The following is a 21496-nucleotide window of genomic DNA, read 5'->3' on the forward strand; positions in this document are numbered from 1 at the left end:
CTAACGTTGCCTTCTACGTATATATATTCATATACCTACCCAGGTCTGTAATGCCCTGCCTTCATGCTTAAAAAATGCTCTTACGAGGGCAAATTTCAACTACAATCTGAAACTCTTCCTTGTTAACAAAAGCTATTTTAGCACAAATAAGCTTCAAATGTGTATGTATTTTTTGTATTGACTTGTACTATATTTAACAATGTAAAGTCATGGGACCAATAAGAATAATAGGGTGGTTTCCTATTATTTTTTTATTGCCTTAATCGAAAGATTATTACTCCTGGAGTACGTATTTCACGCTTTTAGATTTTTAAATGACAATATCTATTTTTCGCGATTAAATGAAAAGTGAAAATTTTCAAGCGCGCGAAAACGCGACGCTCAAGTATGAATGCCGGGAAATATCTCCGTACGTCGTATTTCTGGTTCCCCCTCCCGCCCGGTGAGGTGATCTTGAGGCGAGGCTTAGCGCTGACACGTCGCAGGCTGCCAGCGGGTAGCTGAGTGCCTTGCTGAATGGTAGCGCTTGGCTTAAAAAAGGTTTATTAATACCTTATCAAACGAAGAAAACTTTCCGACCTTAGCCAGTTTTAGTAGGTGATTATTAAGACATGTTTCCCTGAGCTCTGTGCCTCATGCATGCATTGGTAACCTCAGACGATGTATAACTCCTATCTTCTCGTATAGAAACTAAGTCCCTGTGACGTCACGTGGAGTGGCATCGCATGGGCGCCAATCTGGCCTTTTTCAAATGAGGATAAAATTTGACCCTTGCCATTCGTCTAAACCGGTGTTTCAAAAACCAAATAATTTGTGTATTATGAATACACTAATGGTGGGTAACGAATCGCAATCAATGCCTTTCGTTTTCTTTGATGAAGGAAACTACCCTATTATTATTATATCCATAAATACTCTACACTCTAAACTCTCTAGTAATGTAAACTCTATGATTATATCTATGCTGAAACCCTAATATATTAGTAATCAATCCGGAAAAAGAAAGTAATCAGTGAATCCTAGAACCTATGCGGTAGAGCAAAGTGTATAATTGCCTATGGCCATGAAAAATTCCATGCACCTTACTTTCAAAATAAAGTAGAAAAATCTAGATACATTAGAAACTATTCACACAGAGCACTATGATGGGAATGTTTTGTCGCGTGAGTTGGACATTTTTTCAGGGTTGAAACAAGGCCCTGAGACTAAACAACCGCCCAGATTAAGAAGTATACTTTTACCGACCTTGGACGATTGTTAAAACCTGTGCTGCCCTCTAGTGCTGACATCTAAAGTGAGCGGGAAATTGACGATTAGCAAAGCTGTTGAGGTATTCATGGACTAAAATAGTACTGTGCTCAACGTGTATTTACCGAAATATTTTTCTTCCGCCCATAGTCTTCCTTCCTAGGACAAATCCATTAAAAAATAGAGCTTCACGAGCTTTTCGTTTTTCTCTTGTCACTTCCGTTTCCGGTCTCCCAGCGCCTAACCATCGTAAGCATCGTAAAGTGGCAACGTTCGGAACTACGTCAGCTATTGTCAGGACATGCATTCACACGGCTAGTTCGGCCAACTAATGCTAGGACGATCGCTCCGACGATCGTAATGTGAACGAGGCATCACTTATTATCACTAGATGAAGCTAAAGCCTGGATCACACCATCGATTTTTTTCCGTCCCTATTGAGTGATAGCTACAGCGTTAGCTTTTCAGAGACCAAAAGAGAGATCGCTAGACACATCATTTTCGGAATCACACGTCCATTCCCACCGTCCCTTTTTCCATCGCTTTTTTCGTCACTTTCCGAATTTACAACTGTCGTTCAGATAAAAGCCAAGCGTGGCGTTATACTCGCTGTTTTCGGCCGTGCGTCCTGATTTGCCAGCGATGATTTCGGCGACTGAATCGGAGACGTAACGGGTGATGGCAAAAAGGGATGTGATTTCCATCCATGGAGTCATGGCGGAAAATTATCGCGTGAAAATGTCATTTTTCAGCCATCTTTTGAGCGATCGCTTGAGCTGTAGCTCGGAAGGGATGGGAGAAATAATCGTGTGATTCAGGCTCTAGTAAGATTTTCAGCGAGTTTGCCATGCTATTTTTGATTTCCTAGACAATTGTACAACTAACAATTTAGCATTGGAAAGGCACTAAAAGAAATCATGAAAACGGAATTGGGAATGTTGTGGTGTTCTGCCCGTCGGCCACCGGCGGCTCGTGAGTCAAGTCCAGGGAGGGGCACACTCCACCGGGGGGTCAACATTTTTGAGTATTTTGTGTATTGTAGAGAGTTTTTCAGGTAATCTAGAGACCTCTAACACATAAAACAGTCACTAACACTAAAACACTAACAATCACTGACTCGATTAACTCAACTACAACTAGGCCTATTTACATTAAAACAATTTACAAATAATAAGTCTGGTCACCAAAACAAGGTATTCTGCAACACTAAAACACCGATATTATACGGCCTCTGGACGGCGCGGCGATGTCAACTTACTAGATACGTCGCTCTGCGCATGCTCGGGCGGCGTCCCAAGACTTCCATAAGGCACAAACTTAGGCGCGTCATAGCACCAGCTGCCCCCACCATAACCACTCCTCATATAACTGCATGGCGATGGATTGGGACGTTCTGGCCAGCGCCCCGCGGCTACAAATGCGAACTTATCGCGCTATTTTTGCGTGTTTTTCCTACATTTTCGATGAATACGATTGGAAAAATGCCTTGTTCAATGGATGTATAATTACAATTGAATGAGTGTTAATTTTTTTCCTTTTTCAAATATTTGGGAGGGGCGGCGTCCGAGAGTCCTCATGGGCAAGCCGCCACTGCTGTCGGCAGGTCGCTTATGCCAACGCTGTCTCCATTCTTTCCTGTCTCCGGCCATTTCTTTGAAGTCTCTATACTTTCCCATCTTTAAATAATCGATAAACTTCAGCCTTCTCCCTCCCTTTCTTCTGATCTCTTCCACCGTTCCCTCCAAAGCTACTTTCAAAATTCCATTCCCTCTCATCAAATGTCCCAGCCTGTTACCCTTCCTTTCATTTATTTTGTCCATCGACACCCTTTTCTCATCTTCCCTGTTCAACACTTGCTCATTCCTAACTCGATCCGTCCACCGTATTCCCTCCATCTTCCCACAAACCCACATATCAAACGCCCCGATCCTGTCCCTGTCTCTATTCCCCATCGTCCAAGTCTCAGAGTCATACATAAACACACTCCACACACAGCACTTGGGCAACATCTTCCGCAATTTTAATTCCAGTCCCTTTGTTACTCAAAACTTAAGAATTGGAAATAACAACAGGGAAAAACGTATCAGTGCTCGCCTTTGCAGATGACTTAGTTTTGCTAGCGGAAAATAAGTATGACAGAAATCCTCGTGGAAGAAACCCAAGAAGTTGGACTGAAAATCAATAACGATAAGACCACATTTATGTTCTTCGGTCGAAACCCTTATGACTCCAGAAATATTACCATTGAGGATCACAGTTTTGAAAGAGTAAATGAATTAAAATCAGCTCAAACAATCATGAATAATATGAAATACAAAACAGAATAAATTCAGGCAATTCTTGGCAAGTATTAGTAGCCCTGAAAAAACTGCTAACGTCAAAAATTTTATCCATCGGAACCAAACGTAAGAAAAATTATAAGAGGCTGTTAATAAAATGTGGAGATGCGTAAGTAATACCTACTTGGGCTGAAAGTAAGCGCTAATGTTTCACACTCTGCACGTTTTTGCCCACGGGAAATTGCACCACTGAATACAGCTAAGAAAGTCGTTGGGGGTGGGAATAAGTAAGTCATGAGCTGGAGTGACGTATGACGGACATCTGGATGCCAAGCAGCCAAGTTATCCACGTCACACACGTCCCGTCGTGCGTCACTCCCACAGACCCGCACTCTCCAAGAATTCTTGGTAGCACTCCATAATCCTCTCCTTAGCATCATCGTCCTGGGCGATGCTACGAAGCACGTCGTCCGCCCTGTCCCGCACCATGTCTTCAATGAAGTCCGGTTTCTCCTCTTGAGGAGCGGCGCTTCCGTCTTTGCTGTCGCTCAGCAGCACCAGGGGGAGCAGGGAGGTGGAGAAGCAGCGACCGTACACCCTCACCTCATCCGTGCACTTGCGCAGCTGGTCCATGGTGAGGATCTGGTCGGCCAGTTCCGGGGAGACAACGCGGGAGAAGGCCTCCCTGTAGAACGCCAGCAGGCCCTCCAGGTTTTCGTCCCGAAATTCGCGTCTCGTCGTGGTGTGGAGCAGGTTGACGATGTCTAGGGCCGGTGGGGCGTAGCGGTGCTGCTGGAAGTCCACCAATATGGCCTCCAGGCCGTCGCCATTTTCCCGAAACATAATGTTGTTGGCCCAGGTGTCTCCATGGCAGAGGACGTTGAGGTAGACGTCGGAATGTCTGACCACCTTGAAGATTTCCTTCCAAGCATTCCAAGAAGCCTCGAATACCTACAGAGTAAATACCGGGATGAAGAAACGCAAAACATTAATAGAAGACGTGATGAGCCGACAAGAAAAATCTTTCTACTAGTGATGGGTCGATCATGAACGATTCGATCAAAAAGATTGAATCACTAGGTGAATCAAATGACTCATGATTCATTTCGTTAAACAAGTCGATCATCAATCATCAATCACTCCGACTTCCGGTTTCATATCAATCATCTCGGTTTCCGGTTTGATTCAAAATTTGGAACGACCGATGCTTAATCTCTTTTCGTCAGGGCAGAAATAGTTGTGATAAAATTAAATACTATGTTATGAAGAACTGAATACTTGTGTAATCTTTTTCTTAAATGTTTTCCAGCAGTTATCAGTATTAATAACACCAATACACGAAAAAGGAAAATATTAAGATGACTCCTGTAGGAGAACGTTAAGAATTAGAAGTTAAAGCTGGTTATATTTTATTGTGCCGTTCATAAAATTATCCTGCAGATCAGATTCATGCATAGTGTGCGGTGTATTTTGTGTTATATTTTGATCAACTATAGTTAGAAATTATTTTATTAGTGTTAAGAAACTGTGTCAGTTTCGCCTTCCCAAATATTTTCATGACACTGCTTCCTTCATTTTTGCAATCTAATTTACTCATCTAGGAATTCACAATTAAAATAGTATATGAAATGATAATATGGATAGCAATCAGCGTTACCAATGCTCTTCGCAGATGAGGCAGTATTTATTCGATTATTCAAAGTGATTTATTACATCCATTGATTGAGTCTTTTCGATCTTGATTCCTTTTGAGTCTTTTCGATCATGATTCCTTTTGAGTCTTTTCAATCATGACTCCTTTGAGTCTTTTCGATCATAGTGATTGAATCTTGATTTGAGTCTTTTCGATCATAGTGATTGAATCAATTGATTGAATCACTTATGTGACTCGAGTCAAAATGATTGAATCACTAAAATGATCGACTTTGCCCATCACTACTTTCTACACTTCCACAGTGCAACAATTCTCCTTGACAACGGAAGAAAACAATGGAATACGAATAGTGATAAACAAAAATTCTGGTTAACGGTCCGAAAATAAACAAAAGGGGAGTCATGTGATGAAAATGGAGGTTTTCGGGTATACGCGACGTCGCTCTCGATTTTTCGTTCTGAATAGGTACTTATTGATTGTGATTGAAACCAAAATAAACTTTGTTATATTCTACACAGTATTTATTAAAAACTCTACCGGTTTCCACCTTTTCAGTTTATTGACCTGGTAAGATCTAAACTGGTAGTTTTTTTTTAAGAATATAACAAAGGAATATAAAAAAGTCTATTTTTGATTCTATCATGTCTCCGTGAACTCGCGAACAATTTCTTTGATTTTTGCCAATGGTGTTTGTGTTCATTTGATTTTTGTAGCAAAGGTAAACGTTTCAGCCAGTGGCGGAGACAGAAAAAACTCAAGGGGGGGGGGGCGCAACATATCTTGAGTTGTCTTTACTTTTATCGTAATAAGATATGATCAAGTCACAGGCAAAGTATAAGAAAATTTTATTTAAAGTGATTATAAGCATGTAAAAGACAATGCCATATTATGATATAAAAAGTTACAATTGTGGTTTTGCAATGTTCGGCAATACAGCCGGACCCGCAAGGGGGGGGGGGCGCGCGCCCCCTGCGCCCCCCATCTGTATCCGCCACTGGTTTCAGCAGATTCATTTCTTTCACGACCATTGTTTCGTCGAATAGACGACATCATCAAGTGAGCAGTTTATAAAACATTTTTAGCTAAAACAGCAAACCCTTTGGGGGTACGCTGAAAATAATCGGTAATGGCGGGCGTCACATAATAGTATAGTAGCATGGCAACAGTGGCGGCTAAAAATATGTGTACAAATAAACTAACATGAGATCCTAATCAATATTTAGTCTTTCGTTTAAAATTTATTAAGAATGTATACTTCCAGTAGAAGTAGACAAAAAATAAATTATTAAACAACATAAATTATACCTGGACAATAAAAAATCTTAAGTTGAAAATAGTGAAAAGCAAGGTCTTAACCAGAAAATATGTGAACATATTAAGTGGGATATTTAAAACAAAGTTTCTATTTATACAATTATTTATAACTTTAAGGGTCACCTACCCGTAATGAAATTATGTAATGAAATGGGCACTCCACATTTTTGGGGGTACAATATTGGTTATGCAGAGATGGAGGGGTACGGGAGGAAAAAGTAGGTTGAGACCCGCTGTTCTACGGGATAGAATAGGGTAGTTTCCTTCATCAAAGAAAACGAAAGGCATTGATTGCGATTCGTTACCCACCATTAGTGTATTCTTAATATACAAGTTATTTGGTTTTAGAAATCCCAATTCAGACGAATGGCAATGGTCAATTTTAACCTCATTTGAAAAAGTCCAGATTGACGCCCATGCGATGCCACTCCACGTGACGTCACAGGGACCTAGTTTCTATACGAGTAGATAGGAGTTTTACATCGTCTGAGATTACTAATGCACGCATGAGGCACAGAGCTCAGGGAAACTTGTCTTAATAATCACCTATTAAAACTGCCTATGGTCGGAAAGTTTCCTTCGTTTGATAAGGTAATAATAATCCTTACTTAAGCCTAGCGCTACCTGCTAGCAGCGTACTCTGCTACCTGCTAGCAATCTTCGTCGTATCAGCGCTTAAAGCCTCGCCCCAAGGTCACCTCACACGGCGACAGCGGGAACCAGAATGACATCACGCGGGGTTTCCCCAGCATTCATACTTAGCCGTCGCGTTTTCGCGCGCTTGAAATTATTCACTTTTCATTTGATCGCGAAAAATAGATATCGTCATTTAAAAATCTAAAAGCGTGAAATACGTGCTCCAGGAGTAATAATATTTCGATTTAGGCAATAAAAAAATAATAGGAAACCACCCTTGGAAATTTGGAATCGAGTCGTCCCTAATAATAGTAAAGAAGGCATCCAATAATACCTTTGCTCGATCAGGGAACCTCTCCGGCCAGATGCGGACCACTGCCGACGCGAACGTCTCCGCGGACGAGAGTGACCATTTGTAGGAGGGGTGGTTCGGGTCGTCCATGAATACCGCTTCCTCGATCGACTCGAACTCCCCCTTGCGGTACAGCTCGGAATTGCGCTGCATGAGGACGGAGGCGCCGTGCAGACGGGCCAGCGCCCACAGCACCGCTTTGGTCCTGAGCAGGTCCATCGGCGTCCGCTTGTCGGCCATCTCGTACCCCGCAAGACGGAGGTCCTGCATGACGATGACGTCACCTCGCACGTCCTCGCCCCTGGCGAAGTAGCACTCGGTCATGGGGAGCCGTGGCCCCGCCGGGAGGAGGACTTGCTTCAGTCTGGGCGCGTAAGAAGTGTAAGCCTTCGCCTCCCTCCGGAAGAAGCTGCAGACCGCGACGAAGGAGCCGTGAGCCTCCGAAGTGGGGGGCTTCTTGGCGAAGAGCCGCACCGCCTCCTCCCGGGAACCGTCCAGGAGGACCCTCGCTTCGATCCGCAGGTGGACGCCCAGGAAACCGATCTGCGTGTCGCTGGCGGGTCGGACGTCGTAACCGAGAAGTTTGCACTCGCGGCCTTCGAAAGCCTTCTTCACGCTGCATTCGCACTCGTCCCACGATAGCTGCTCCATCGCGACGATTAATATGATGCTGAGACGCCGATTTGGAGAGATATTCCCCTTCACTCACTAGATGATTCCAACCCGTGGGTTGATTGGAATGAGTGAGGGTCGAGCTCACCCCGGACCAAACCACGGGCGTGAGAAATTCAACGCCTTCAGGATTGAGTGGAGGCAGTTTCTTCACTCGCACTGGAGTTCGGTTGATCTGGATGGGTGGGGGTCGAACTCACCCCGGACCAAAACACAGGCGTGCGATATTTAAACGTTCGGGGTTGGGTGATAGAAGTACCTTCACTCACAAAATCCGCAGCAGTTCGACCCGTGGATGATTTGGATGGGTGGGGGTAGGGCTCACCTCGGACTAAGTCACAGACGTTCGAAATTCAGCGCGTTCAGGGCTGGGTGGGATCGGTTCCTTCACTCACTCACACTGCAGTTCAACCCGCGGATGATTCGAATGGGTGGTGGTCGAACTCACCCCGGACTAAGTCGCAGTCGTTCGAAATTCACTCGTGCGGATGGGATAGTTCCTTCACTCACACACACGATTATTCAATCTTAGAGTTGATAGGGATGGGTGAGGATACAGCTCGACCCGCACTAAGCCAAAGGGGGCGAAATTAACACGTTCAGGGCAGGGGGACTACTGCCTTAGCTGTTTCACTATCACACTATAATCTAATGATTTCTATTCTTTTTACCTCATCGGGTGTGTTGATTATTTTCCCTCGGATATGGCAAGACGGAGCGTGATAAGATAACAGCAATCGTCCAATTTAAATGTAGTTTACGCCTCAAGGGAACTTTCACTAGATAATTGCGCTCGAGAACCGCTGCACTGTCCGCAGATTGTGAATTGGGTCCGGCGACTGAGAATACGGACCCGCGGACACTAAATACCACACACATTGATCAAACGCGCTATTTATGTAATTCCTATCTCACGTGAACGAAATTGCACCACCTGGAGTGAAGGCGAAATATGTTTGCCGGAATGCAAGAGGACTTTTACTATCACAGTACTCTCCGAGTCCGTTGTGTCGGCGCCGTCGTGAGCATGTGATGCTATCGAGATCGCTTTGAAAGTCGCCGCGATGGAGCAGGAGAGCTAACGAACCAAGGCCGCCAGCAATTCTAGTTGCGCAAAGCACTGAATCATAGACACGGAAGGATAGTTGCACGGGGGAAATCTATACAGGAATAGCCATCAAGAGGATAAGCACACGATGAGACTGAAATGATCCAGCATTTGTGATTAACAATGCTGAAGCTACAAATGATGCAAGAAGTTCTCCGGACTATTTCATTGAATTTACACGAAAATGTAAAACACTCAATCATTTAGCTATAGAGAGAGATAATTTTTTTAATATTAAAAAAATCGATTTTTCCAAGAAGCCTTGGATGAAGTAAAAAGTATTTTTTTTTTACTTTCCATCACTCGTAAAATACGTCGTGGTTGCTGATTAAGTTTATTAGGAATGTATGCAGAAGAACCTGATAGGTGAATTCAAGGATTGGCACAGGGATGCCAACTTAGACAAAATATTGGGGGGCCCAAACCGGGGATCTTGCCCCGGGAAATTTTATAAGTAGTGAGTTATAGTTTTTTTTAAGCATTTTAGAAGAGTCATATGATCTACATTAGAGCCCTGATAACTCGAATCTCGATATCTGGACACTCCGCGGAGAATGTACAAACTTGACACATTTTTTCCTCACGCCCATAACGAATTTTTGAGGGGGCTCGGGTCCCCTCAGGCCCCATGGAGTCGGCGCCACTGGATTGGCACACGCAATATTTATATCTAAACCGAATCATCACCCACGCTTCATTCTCTAAGTGATAAATAGCTTATTTCTTTTACTTTTTAGTTTATCTTAGCCTATTTTTGGTAAAAGTTCGTCCTTTTAATCTTTTTAATTTTATTTTTATTTTTAGTGGTGAATAAAGTTTACGATTAAACCAGAACTCTTGACGAAATTTCCACGAAAAAATGTATAACTAAAGCCATCTATTGATACAATTGGAAACTATTATTACGAGTGGAACTTTGGTTAATTAATTAGAGAACAATGGAACAAAATTTTATATGTCAGATTTTTGAATGCTGTATTGCCATCAGAAGCAAGGGAGTGAATGGAGACAATTTTTAGAATACCAATAGAAAAAATATTTTTCTCAATTTATGTTAAGTATATTCAATTTAATTTCCGATAAAAATGCGAACTTCTGAATCACCTGCACCGCTGGATAACCGCAGGAAAGCTTTATCGTAAGTCATAAGAAATCGTGATAAGATATAAATACGCAAGCATTGAGCTTTGACAATTCACTCACGAATTAAATGAGCGACTCGCAGGAATTTTGAAGGATTCACTTTGTGATAAAAATAAAATGATTTATGCCATTTGCATTCACGGTGAGGTATATCTTTTACGCAATCCATCGATCGATAAATGCAAGGTAAGGTCACCATTGTTTATTTTAGAAATATTCACCCTGTGGATGAAATTAATAATTTGCATACATCTTTATTTATTTATTAGTAAGTTAGAATTTAGAGAAAAATGGACAAAATAAAATGGGGACAGGGTTCCTGGATACTAGAGGCAAATTAAGATCTTAGTTTTGGGCATTTCATTACTTTCCTTGGCGCCTTGGTGGTATGCAATACTTCCCTGCGATGATGTCTCTCGCGTAACTTCCAACATGCGTATGCGCAGCAAGTGGCTTTTAGATATTAATCAATCATTTTAAGCATAGTTTGTTAAGATGGAGAGGAAATAAAGCTTTCATCCCCTTAGCAATCACCATATTTAATTTCTTAAATATTTTTCGAAAGAAAAGAATAAAGGTGCTAAATAAAGAATAAAGGTTATTATATTTTTATCGCGTTAAGTATTGCGGGATAATTTCCGAATAAGATACGCCTTCGAAACTTTTCCCGACCGAGGTATTTCCATCGATCGAAGTAATGAGGTGCGAATCTGAAAGAAAATGCATGGTGTTACGACATTGTAAGGCAGGGTGTTACGACATTGGAAGCGTGGTCGCAGTTAATTTTATTTTCTGAAAAAGGAATATTGTTGTATCAGCAACTGCTAACGGTCAACAAAATATTTTCAAAATTGAATGGCGCTAGTTCCTGAGCTTCTAAATGAAATTTTACTCTCTCTATTATTGCATATCATTCTAAAGCCTGAATCACACGATCATTTTTTTTTCGCCGCGAAAGTGATCACTATCGAGATCACTTTTCCCGTCGCGAAAAGCAATCGCTCTAGTGATCATTTTTCTGAATCACAAGGTCACTCCCGCCGTCGCCTTTCGCATCATTTCCGATATCCCAGCTCGTTGTCATAGGACCCACATCAAGAAATTATAAAGTGTGTTTGTTTATTTATGTCGTTCCCACAATTGTCAAACGTTGCACTGCAATCGCTCCATAGGGGAATGCGTTCCGATTGGCTGATATGGGGTTTTAGTGACGGTTTTAGCGACGCAAAAAGCGACCGGACGAGTGATGAAAAATAGCGATGGGAATCTTCATCGCGATCGCGTAAAACAATTGCCGGCGACGATCATTTTGCGCAGTGATCGCGATAGTGATCACTTTCGCGACGAAAAAAAAATGATCGTGTGATTCAGGCTTTAGGTAATACACACGAATATCGAATTACAAGTACAGTAATATGGGGTGTTCGCCGACATTTGATACTGTAACAAGGGAACTGTATAGAGGAGGCCCAATTCCATCCCACAGAAGGCTAATTTCTGTTACCACTTCAGTCGCATTTTAATCGGCTTTCAAAAATGTCCGCGGCGCGCTGATGAGTGAAATGCAATCCACTATTTCCCCCACATTTTGCAGTATAACGTTTGCAATCGGGTACTCTCATAAAATTAAAAAGGTAATTTTTTTACATTTCTAGATACATAAGTTAAAGTTATTAACGCATGCAAAATATGACTTCATAATTCTCAACATTCTTGTTGCTACAGAGCTTCAAAGTTCGCGAAAATTACTAAATTCTTTCGCGCTACAAGAACGCCCTGTGACGTCAGAATGCGAGTAAGCAGATTTTCTCCATGGCAATAACAAAGTAATAGCGACAATGATAAACATCTACGACGATACTGATTTATATCTTGATGGATGTGTAAAAATAGTTGTGAATACTTTAAAAGATTTTGCGGTGCGCGTATTGCGTAAAGGCTGTCTCCGACTTCGTAAAGACGCATTCTGGGAACAATCTGAAGGTAGATTAATTCATGATCAATTATTTCTTCTCCAGTAATGAAGATTTCTTGGCGCGGAGTTCAGAAGCCAAAAATTGAAATGTAACATAAATTAAATCAACAATCTCGTTCGCTAGTAATATAAAGCTTGGTTTGTATCTCATTTAACTACTGTCATTTACTCATTGCTTTTAATGTGTACTTGGTGCAATATTGGATTGTGTGAAGTTAACGTTTTGGAGGAATAAAACTGAACATATTTGACGGCGATTTACTAAGCATTCCTTAGGTCTGGAAGAAAGGCTTACGGTGAGTCGCAGTAGTTTGATAGCTCCAACTGTTAATAAATTTGAGCGTTTGCACTGCTGGGGCTAAGGTGACACCAGAACGTAAAGTGAGACAGTGGAAATTGCCGTAGATGAGGAGGATGAAAAAGTATTAAGCGCTATTTCTCAAGACTGCTGCATCTTCCAGTATCCATACATTCTATGAACCTGTCAATTATTCAGGATAAATATTTCACACGACTGATGATGAAATAAACATATGATGCTATGAAAAAGTGGAACTGAGAGGTACATAAATTTTTATAAAACTGGGACAAATAGTGTACTGGCACCGCGTAAACTTATTGCTTACTGGACACTGACGTCACATTCAGCCAACATGGCGATGAGTCGTATGGAGCGCAAGATTACTATACAATTTTCAAAGTGGAATTTTAAGAATAGTACGCAGGTTAGAGATGAACTACTTTCGCTGTGGTTTTCAGCATGAAGTATATTTTTTAATCGCATAATCATCCATTTTCTGTGGAATTCCCCATTGCGAGAAATAACATTGAACTTTTATGAATTTGATAAGATTGCATCATCATGCACATAAATATCGGTTTAAACCCCTAATTATACTTTATTTCCGCGTGAAACTTGGATGAATTTGTTCGCTAGTGGCGACTTCTGTGAACCCATTCGCTGTGATTGACAACACATGTAGAGGCCGACTTGAGGATCCTCTTTAGTAATATTCGTATTCTGTAACTTGAAAGCGGGCAAATGGCCTTTAAAGTGATAAAATGAGATTTTATAAGTTTGATTAGGTAAGTTTGTTTACGCAGCAGAGTAACATAGCAACAAATGTTTAATCCTCCGTAATGGTCCATACAAACCGTAATAGGGTTGTTCACCATATTTTTTTAATTTAAGAAATCGAAAGATCGTGCTTCAGAAGGAGCAATGACAATAATATTATGCTATTTTCTTCATTGTACATGTTCAGAGAAGGCTTTAAACAGTGACAAATTTTACGTTACGCCAAAAAGCCCTACTTCCATCTTGAATTGATGTGTGACGTCACAAGCCTGTAGATGCCCTACTGCAGTGTTGTTGTGTGGCTCAGCAGGGTTATTCCACTTTTTTTCAAGATCTCCAGCGTCTGCCGCCAGATCAGTGTTTAAAGAAAATCCAAATTTATCCTTTAATAAGAGTAATAATAAGCAAAATTACCCTTACTTGTACATATTTATTGCTCATCATATCATAATAGCACTACAACGTACACATTTCACGAGTTGTCTTTTTGATACATATAATCAGTATATTCCGAATCAACTGATTCAATGAAAAACTTGACTCACAATAAATATAAAACATGGTAATCGGTTTCCCAATCACTCTGCACACGCTAAAAGAATTTGCACTCCTTGAAGTTCGAAAGATTCTCCACACCTCACTTCTCACTCATCACTAACGACTTAGAATCAGTTTACGTTATTTCACATTGACATTTCGAGGACAATGAAATGAATAGGCTGAAACAAATAGCTAAACCGGTTATTGTAACATCAAAAAACTTCGAATTTCACTATTACTCCAACCGTACCGTAACCAAAATATGACCAAAACAAAAACAAACAACAGCGCAACGAAATTCGTGAAATGTAAACACTCGTGAATGCTCAAAATTAATAGGTAATAAAATCAAACGGAACTTAGAAGCGAACAAACGATTGAAAATTAATATGCGTTCGATGTATCCCTAAAGCACAACTAGATCAAATATGAAACATATCCCCTGGGCAATAGTTAGATACCTTAGATCGAAATGTATAGGGTTGATTGAACTAGCATGGAAGAAATAAATAATTTCGTCGAAGCAGTTACATTCACAACTCACTTCACTCTTTACTTCATCGTCTATATGCAATCATTCACTTAAGGGTACATTAAGGGCACAAATTGTGTTCACTTGCACTAGAGGCACAATGAAAGTTCACAGCACGTAGTTTCCTAGCAAATGCAGCTATACAAAACTTTCAATTCCTGTCAACGTTGCCTGCCTAACTTGAAGAATGGATTTCATGTCGCCTTGATCCATCCGGAAGCTTCATGCACAACATAGGCCATTTCAAAATAAGGAAAAACCTTGGCAAATGTCCAGTCGGCATGCAGAGTACTCAGCTTGGCATCGAGCGATCGAGGGTACAGGCCAGCCGTACAGGCTTGTGTCGTCATCACCTCTATTTCAAGATGGCCGACCGTTTTTGGCGGCGTTTAAAATTGTTCGAATTTTGATTGCTAATAATTCCATCATTACTTTTTCAACGCATCTGTCATTCATCCCAATCGAAATGAAATTACATCAGAAGTGATATACATTCGTTTTTTTAGACCGTTCTGATAGGCTTGAACAACCCTATTACCACTAATTTTCCAGATTATTGCGTGAGAGAGTAGTGCCGCCGATTTGCACTAACCGGGAATTACAGAGTGAGCGCTATCCTTACTTCATGCATGCTCTTGGCCGAGATAACGTATAAAAATTGATCAAGTCAAATTTCGCTTGGAAGCGAAAGTGGCGCCACTCCATTTTCGGAAATACTTTTTTGACCGATAGAAGATACAAATTCCACTTCATATCGCAACCATCCTCGGTTTTTACAGGAGTTGACATATTTTGAATTCTAACATCAAATTTGGAGCCAGCGATGGGATTCATTAATCTTTAATCACTAATTAGCTTATATATTTTTTTTCATTTTTATCAGATTTTCTAAAAATAAAATTCGAACAAAATTTCAGAATTTATTTTTATAAATTATGGAGCGGGGGGCTCCCGCCGTCCCCCCCCCTCCCCCCCCCCCCCCGTAATCCCCCACTTCTTGAAGTGACTGCATAGAGCTACATCGCAGAGTAAAAAATTCCAACATATTTCCGCGTTGGAGTATTTCCTCCATTCTAAATTAACACGCGAATGTGGTCGCCAGCCTCAAGGAGCATTGAATGTCCGCCGCACTCAAGGTCGACGAAAAATGAGCTTCTAATCGCATTAATTCCGTTTTATATAAGGCAACAGGAATTTTTGCAGAGAAAGCAAAATAATTCTGAATAATAAATACACCCGCTGGCCCAGCATATGGATTTAATATCAAGGTGTAGCTATTCTCTTGACTGGATGGATTTTTAACAATGAATTTTATTAAAGTCTTTCCGATTGGGCAAGTACTTGGCCTTATAATTGGCTTGAATAAATCGAAAAAATTAACTTTTTGCACTAATTGGCTTATTTTTGAAGAGCTAGTAATATCCGGACCTAAAAAATGTACACAGCTGATTTAGTTCCCCCTTTGGGTAAAAGTTATTCACCTTCAAAAATTGCATAGTAATTAATTACACCAAATGACACATGGTTCTGGAGAAAATACCAAATGTCTAAAATAAATGCGAAATATTTGCAGATTTCGGCTACCATCGCAGTTTGCTCTTTCGGAGTAGAAAAATTTGGATTGTCAACAGAGGCATTGGTCCTCATTACGCATAAAAAATTAGAAATTCTAGAATTTATGCATTAAATACGATTTTCACATGTGTACGATTCGACAGGCCCTTCACTATAAAAATCAGACACAACATAGACGTGGTCCGCGTGGTTTCCTCACGAAACACGTCTCATCGCTCACATCCGAAGGAACTTCCCAGCTCCGCCTGTCTCCCTGCGACGATTAACGAGAAGGTCGGGAGCGCCGTGGGTTTATGACACTGCGTCGGCGATATTTTCGGGAGTAAATATTTGCCAACGTCTCGACTGCGCAAGAGCTTTCGGAAGATTTATACCAATTTGGCAGAGCAGAGGACTCTCAAGACGCGTGCGGTATTCTTAAGTATAGACAGGCTTATTATCACGCCGAAAACCCAGTGGCGGCTTGCCCTAAAGAACTCTCGGACGCCAACCCTCCCAAAGATTTGAAAAAGGAAAAAATAAATAAATACCCATAAAATTATAATTATACATCTGATTAAAGAAAGTGTTTTTTTTTCAATCGCAAACATCGAAAATGTAGGAAAAACACGCAAAAATAGCGCGAGAAGTTCGCATTAGTAGCCGCGGTGCGCTGGCCAGAACGTCCTAATCCATCGCCATGCAGTTATATGTAGAGTAGTAATGGTGAGGGCAGCTGGTGCTATGACGCGTCTTAGCGTCTCTCAAACGCGAAGTTTGTGCCTTATGGAAGTCTTGGGACGCCGCCCGAGCATGCGCAGAGCGACGTATCTAGTGAGATGACATCGCCGCTACAGCTGGCGGCATTATAATCTGGCGTTTACTTGGTGCTGAAGTGTTGCAGAATACCTTGTTTTGGTTTAAATTTTATTATTATAAATATTTAAGTTATATTATTTTAAATTAAACAAATTTAACACCTAGATAGACTTAAAAACTCACTAAAATGCACAAAATATTCAAAAACTTTGACCTCCCGGTGAAGTGTGCCCCTCCCAGCATTTGACTCACGAGCCGCCACTGCGAAAACCATGAGTAGAGATACGTGAAAATCGCATTTTCATTTATATTTTATCGCACTTTCAATAACAGTTTATAGCATATTGTAGCGTCTATTTTTTTAATTTCATAATGTGGTAGATGACCATAAAATGTAGTGAAACACAGTTATATAACAAAATACAGAATATTTTAAATAATTATGTTGTAGACCAACAACAAATTAAAGAATAAGACGTGTAGTGGCGGAGGTGTAGCTTGCCCGCGCCCACTTGTAGTTCGGGGCCACGAGTCCCAGCCAACTAGCAGGTGGCCATTCGCTCACATGTTTTAAGCGGTGAGTGTCAGCGGAGTATTTAAACTGCGCTCGGCACAAAATGTACGAATTTTGCCGTCGAAAAAACAAATTTGCGTTAAAATATCGTATAAGTCCAGTCATCGCATCTATGTCGCATTTATTTGCGCACATCGCATCTATATCGTATTTATCGCATTTGCGATATTAACGCATCTCTAATCATGAGCCAACAAGGGACTTTGGTTAGGCCTGATTCACACGATCATTTTCCCCGTCACTTCGGAACGATAGCTCTCGCGATCGTGCCAATGATGGCGGAAAATGACCGTTGCAAGCAATCACTTTCCGCGATGGCTCCAGGGATGTAAATCACATATCTTTTTCCATCACTCTGCACGTCCCTTTTTCCGTCGCCGAAACCATTGTTAGCACCTTTCATCAGCCAATAGGGTGGTTTCCTATTATTTTTTACAGCCTAAATCGAAAGATTATTATTCCTTGAGAACGTATTTCACGCTTATAGATTTTTTCATTGACGATATCTATTTTTCGCGATTAAATGAAAAGTTCAAATTTTCAAGCTCGCGAAAACGCGACGGCTTAGTATGAATGCTGGGAAAAGCCCGCCTGACGTCATTCTAGTCCCAGCTGCCGCCGAGTGACGCCACCTTGGTGCAAGGCTATGAGCAACGCTACAATGCAGGCTGCAAGCAGGTAGCGCTTGGCTTAAATAAGGATTATTAATACCCTATCAAACGAAGGGAACTTTCCGACCTTAGGCAATTTTTATAGGTGATTATTAAGAGGTTTCCCTGAGGTTTGTGCCTCATGCATGCATTGGTAATCTCAGACGATGTAGAACTCCTATCTACTCGTATAGAAACTAGGTCCCTGTGACGTCACGTGAAGTGGCACCGCATGGGCGCCAATCTGGCCTTTTTCAAATGAGGATAAAATTGACCCTTGCCATTCGTCTAAACTGGGATTTCTAAAACCAAATAACTTGTATGTTATGAATACACGAATGGTTGGTAACGAATCGCAATCAATGCCTTTAGTTTTCTTTGATGAAGGAAACTACCCTATTATAGACACATCAAGTTTTACGTCTCTAACTTCTTATTTCACTAAATGTTGTCAGCCACAAAATGAGGGAAAAAAGCTGCACTCCAGGAGTGCCGACAGAAGTGAAAACTTGAAATAATGTGAGCATTTTTGAATGTAAGGAATAATTTCTCATGGAATGTTTTATTAATCAGTAGAAAGTAGAATCATGTATACAATAAAGTAAAATATTTATTTATTGCGATTTTGTACAAGATTATTTTAAAAATTTCTCCATGTATTTCCTTTTTTATATTTCTAATGTATATAAATGTAAACACTTCAAATTCATAAATTAATTTTATGGCACAACATTCGAATAAGCTACTCAAATTGAACGTATTAAAAGAAATTGAGTTATATTGTACTAACTTTCACTATTCTTGTATCGAGTACACTCTCCTGTACGAATATGAACTGGTGACGGTGATGCGAGCCTAATGATTTGTACCCCTCCACAAGTACTGTGTATATAGCGAGTATACTGTGTATATAGATAATTATACGTATATGTAGTAGCGGTGACTGTGACGGTGACGCGACTCCAATGTCTTTTACCCATCTACAAAAGTGCTCAACGTGCCATGAGAAGTTTTCACTTTTACCCATCCACAAAAGTGGTTGTACAGAATATACAATTACATATTTAGTAGTGGTGATGGTGACGGTGACGTGACTCCAATGTCTTTTACCCATCTACAGAAGTGCTCAAGGCGACATAAGAAGTTATCACTTCAAAAATAGATTTTCCGTTGCGCATGGAGGAAGTCCAGTTCGACCCACTGGTGGGTCACACTGCAGTAAACGAGTTAAACATTAAAAGTTACTTTTCCAGTAATATATTCTAGGATTTTCTGTAATTATAAAGTTAAATTTACTTCATATCTCAATACTTACTTTCTCGAAATGTTGTAGAACTTGTGACATAGCCGCCACAGCTGAAGTATTTCTGAAGTGGAGAAGTAGCAGAAGAAGTGTCCGGACATCCCCAGCCACACGCCTTTTGAGGCAGCATGCAGGGTAGTATGTCGATGTAGATGACCAGTGGCGCAGCGAGGGGGAGGTTTTGGGGGATAAACCCTCCCCAGAGCTCCATTTTGCTTAATTGGACTGATATTACTAATAGAATAGTGTAAGGTTTAACATAATATCCCTCAGAAAGCTGTAAAACTCACCATTTTTAACCATTTATCTTAAAATTCCGCAATTTATTAATCTTGCCCCTACCGCTTATCCTGGTGAGTATTCCATACCCCACACACCCCAGTATTAGTTGCACCTAAACCCCCCCCAGCCTTAATTCCGAGCTGCGCCCCTGTAGATGACCATCATAAAACTTTTAATTACAAAACGACCGACTACATATACACAGCAGTGCCTTTCTTTATCAAAGAATTAGCCAAAAACCGCCGTTTTTGAGCCTTGAAAACCCAAAAAATCCTATATCCCCGAACTCCAGCACTGACACATGGGGCCCATGTGTCAGTGGTCCATGCCCCAGAACACGTGGCATTTAAGCAAGGCGATGACGTACCTTACTTTGTTTTCGTTGATCAAAGGAACTTGTGGTGATTGAAGTGCCATGTATACAGTTGGACACAACTGTTTCATTGTAATGGGCAAAAACTAGGCAGTTTCCAATCCTATTGCAGGCCTTTGAAGTTTACAGGGTGGCACCTTCAATTATTCACACTTTTCTACTACCTTACAAAAGCTGAGGTTAACCTTATTTTTGGTTGCAGTAGGATGCTGTGCACACCTATGCAGTGGCATAACTATGGGGGGGATGTGGGGGATAGATCCCCCCCCCCCAAAGCCTCGGAGAAATAAAAATAATCTTAAATTTTAGCATAACCTTTTAATGAAACCCAAATTTAACCCTTTCGCGCCGGACCTTCGTTGAGGGAAATTCTTCCTCAATACGAGACTCTTGAAAGTTTTCTTTACTCCACTGTACGAAGCTTTTTCGCGTCGACTGAAGGCAGTGGTTCCCTCCCTAACTATTTTTGGACCCAACTCAGTGGGGTGCTGATCCCTTTCCTCGGCCTCTGTCCCAGACCTTAGAAGGATTAAAAGCCCCTTCCAAACACGAGTCCGTGGTCAACTGGCTAAAATATTAATGCAAAATATATGAAAATATTTGTTGTTCGCATCGATTTTTTACATTCAAAATTAATTTTGTGTTTTTTTACTGAGCATGCAGAAATTTTAAACGAAGTTCTAACGTTGATATAGACGGATTTAGTATATTTACTAGTTGGTCTATAACTCCGTTGATATTAACGTTAGAATTTTGTTTGAAATTTCCATGTGGTCAGCAAAAAAAGATGAATCCATTTATTGCAATAGATATCAAAAGTAAGCAACAAATATAGTTTTGGAAAACACACTGCAAATAACAGTAGTTGACCACATGGAGAGGATAAGAAAGGGTCGACCTGAGCGGCCGAAGATGGGACTGGGCTCGCGCTAAGGCGTATCACGAGGAGCGACCGCGTCCGTGGGTCTATTGTGTCCGCCACCGTCACTTTTTTCGAACTGTGCCGCACAGGCGTGGCATTCGTTGCTTAGGTTAGGATAATTAATGCCGCACAGGTGTGGCATTCGCTGTTTATGGAAGAAAATCCTCGCCGCACAGGTGTGGCATTCGGCGCGAAAGGGTAAAGCGTTAAATTATGTAAAATGTACATATTTGCAGGCACGTCATTTATTCAAAATTTTCCTAAAAGGGGGGGTGGGAGGTCACCCTTCCCCATCCCCTCTCATCCCCCCCCTAAAGCATATTTCTAGTTATGCCACTGCACTGATGAATCAGATGTGGAATGTGCCCAAGCAAGCGACAATACATGCCTTTATGTAGAGCTTGGTATTCACCTCAACACGGGCGGATCATTTACACAGTGTGAAACACTTCAATTTTGGATACAACTGCGCCTAGTCGCGAAGTTGT

General features: G+C 41.1%; 1 protein-coding gene across 1 annotated transcript; it reads right to left on the reverse strand.

The window, feature by feature from the left end:
- Window positions 1-3767: 3767 nt before the first annotated feature.
- On the reverse strand, window positions 3768-9171 carry LOC124166660. The gene is made up of 2 exons (XM_046544290.1): window positions 7466-9171; window positions 3768-4478 (listed from the first exon to the last, which is right to left on the reverse strand). Exons 1-2 carry the CDS (start codon window positions 8132-8134, stop codon window positions 3900-3902), a joined length of 1248 nt encoding a protein of 415 aa, XP_046400246.1. The 5' UTR covers window positions 8135-9171; the 3' UTR covers window positions 3768-3899.
- Window positions 9172-21496: the final 12325 nt, after the last annotated feature.

The sequence above is a fragment of the Ischnura elegans genome, chromosome 10, assembly GCF_921293095.1.
Source record: "Ischnura elegans chromosome 10, ioIscEleg1.1, whole genome shotgun sequence".
In the NCBI taxonomy this organism is placed as follows: Eukaryota; Metazoa; Arthropoda; class Insecta; order Odonata; family Coenagrionidae; genus Ischnura; species Ischnura elegans.

Excerpts from the sequence above, each read along its gene's own strand:
- LOC124166660 (XM_046544290.1), bottom strand. The coding sequence starts at position 8,134 with ATGGAGCAGCTATCGTGGGACGAGTGCGAATGCAGCGTGAAGAAGGCT. Across the intron at positions 4,479-7,465 it reads GGTTCCCTGATCGAGCAAAG|GTATTCGAGGCTTCTTGGAA; the intron begins GTATTATTGGAT and ends TTTACTCTGTAG.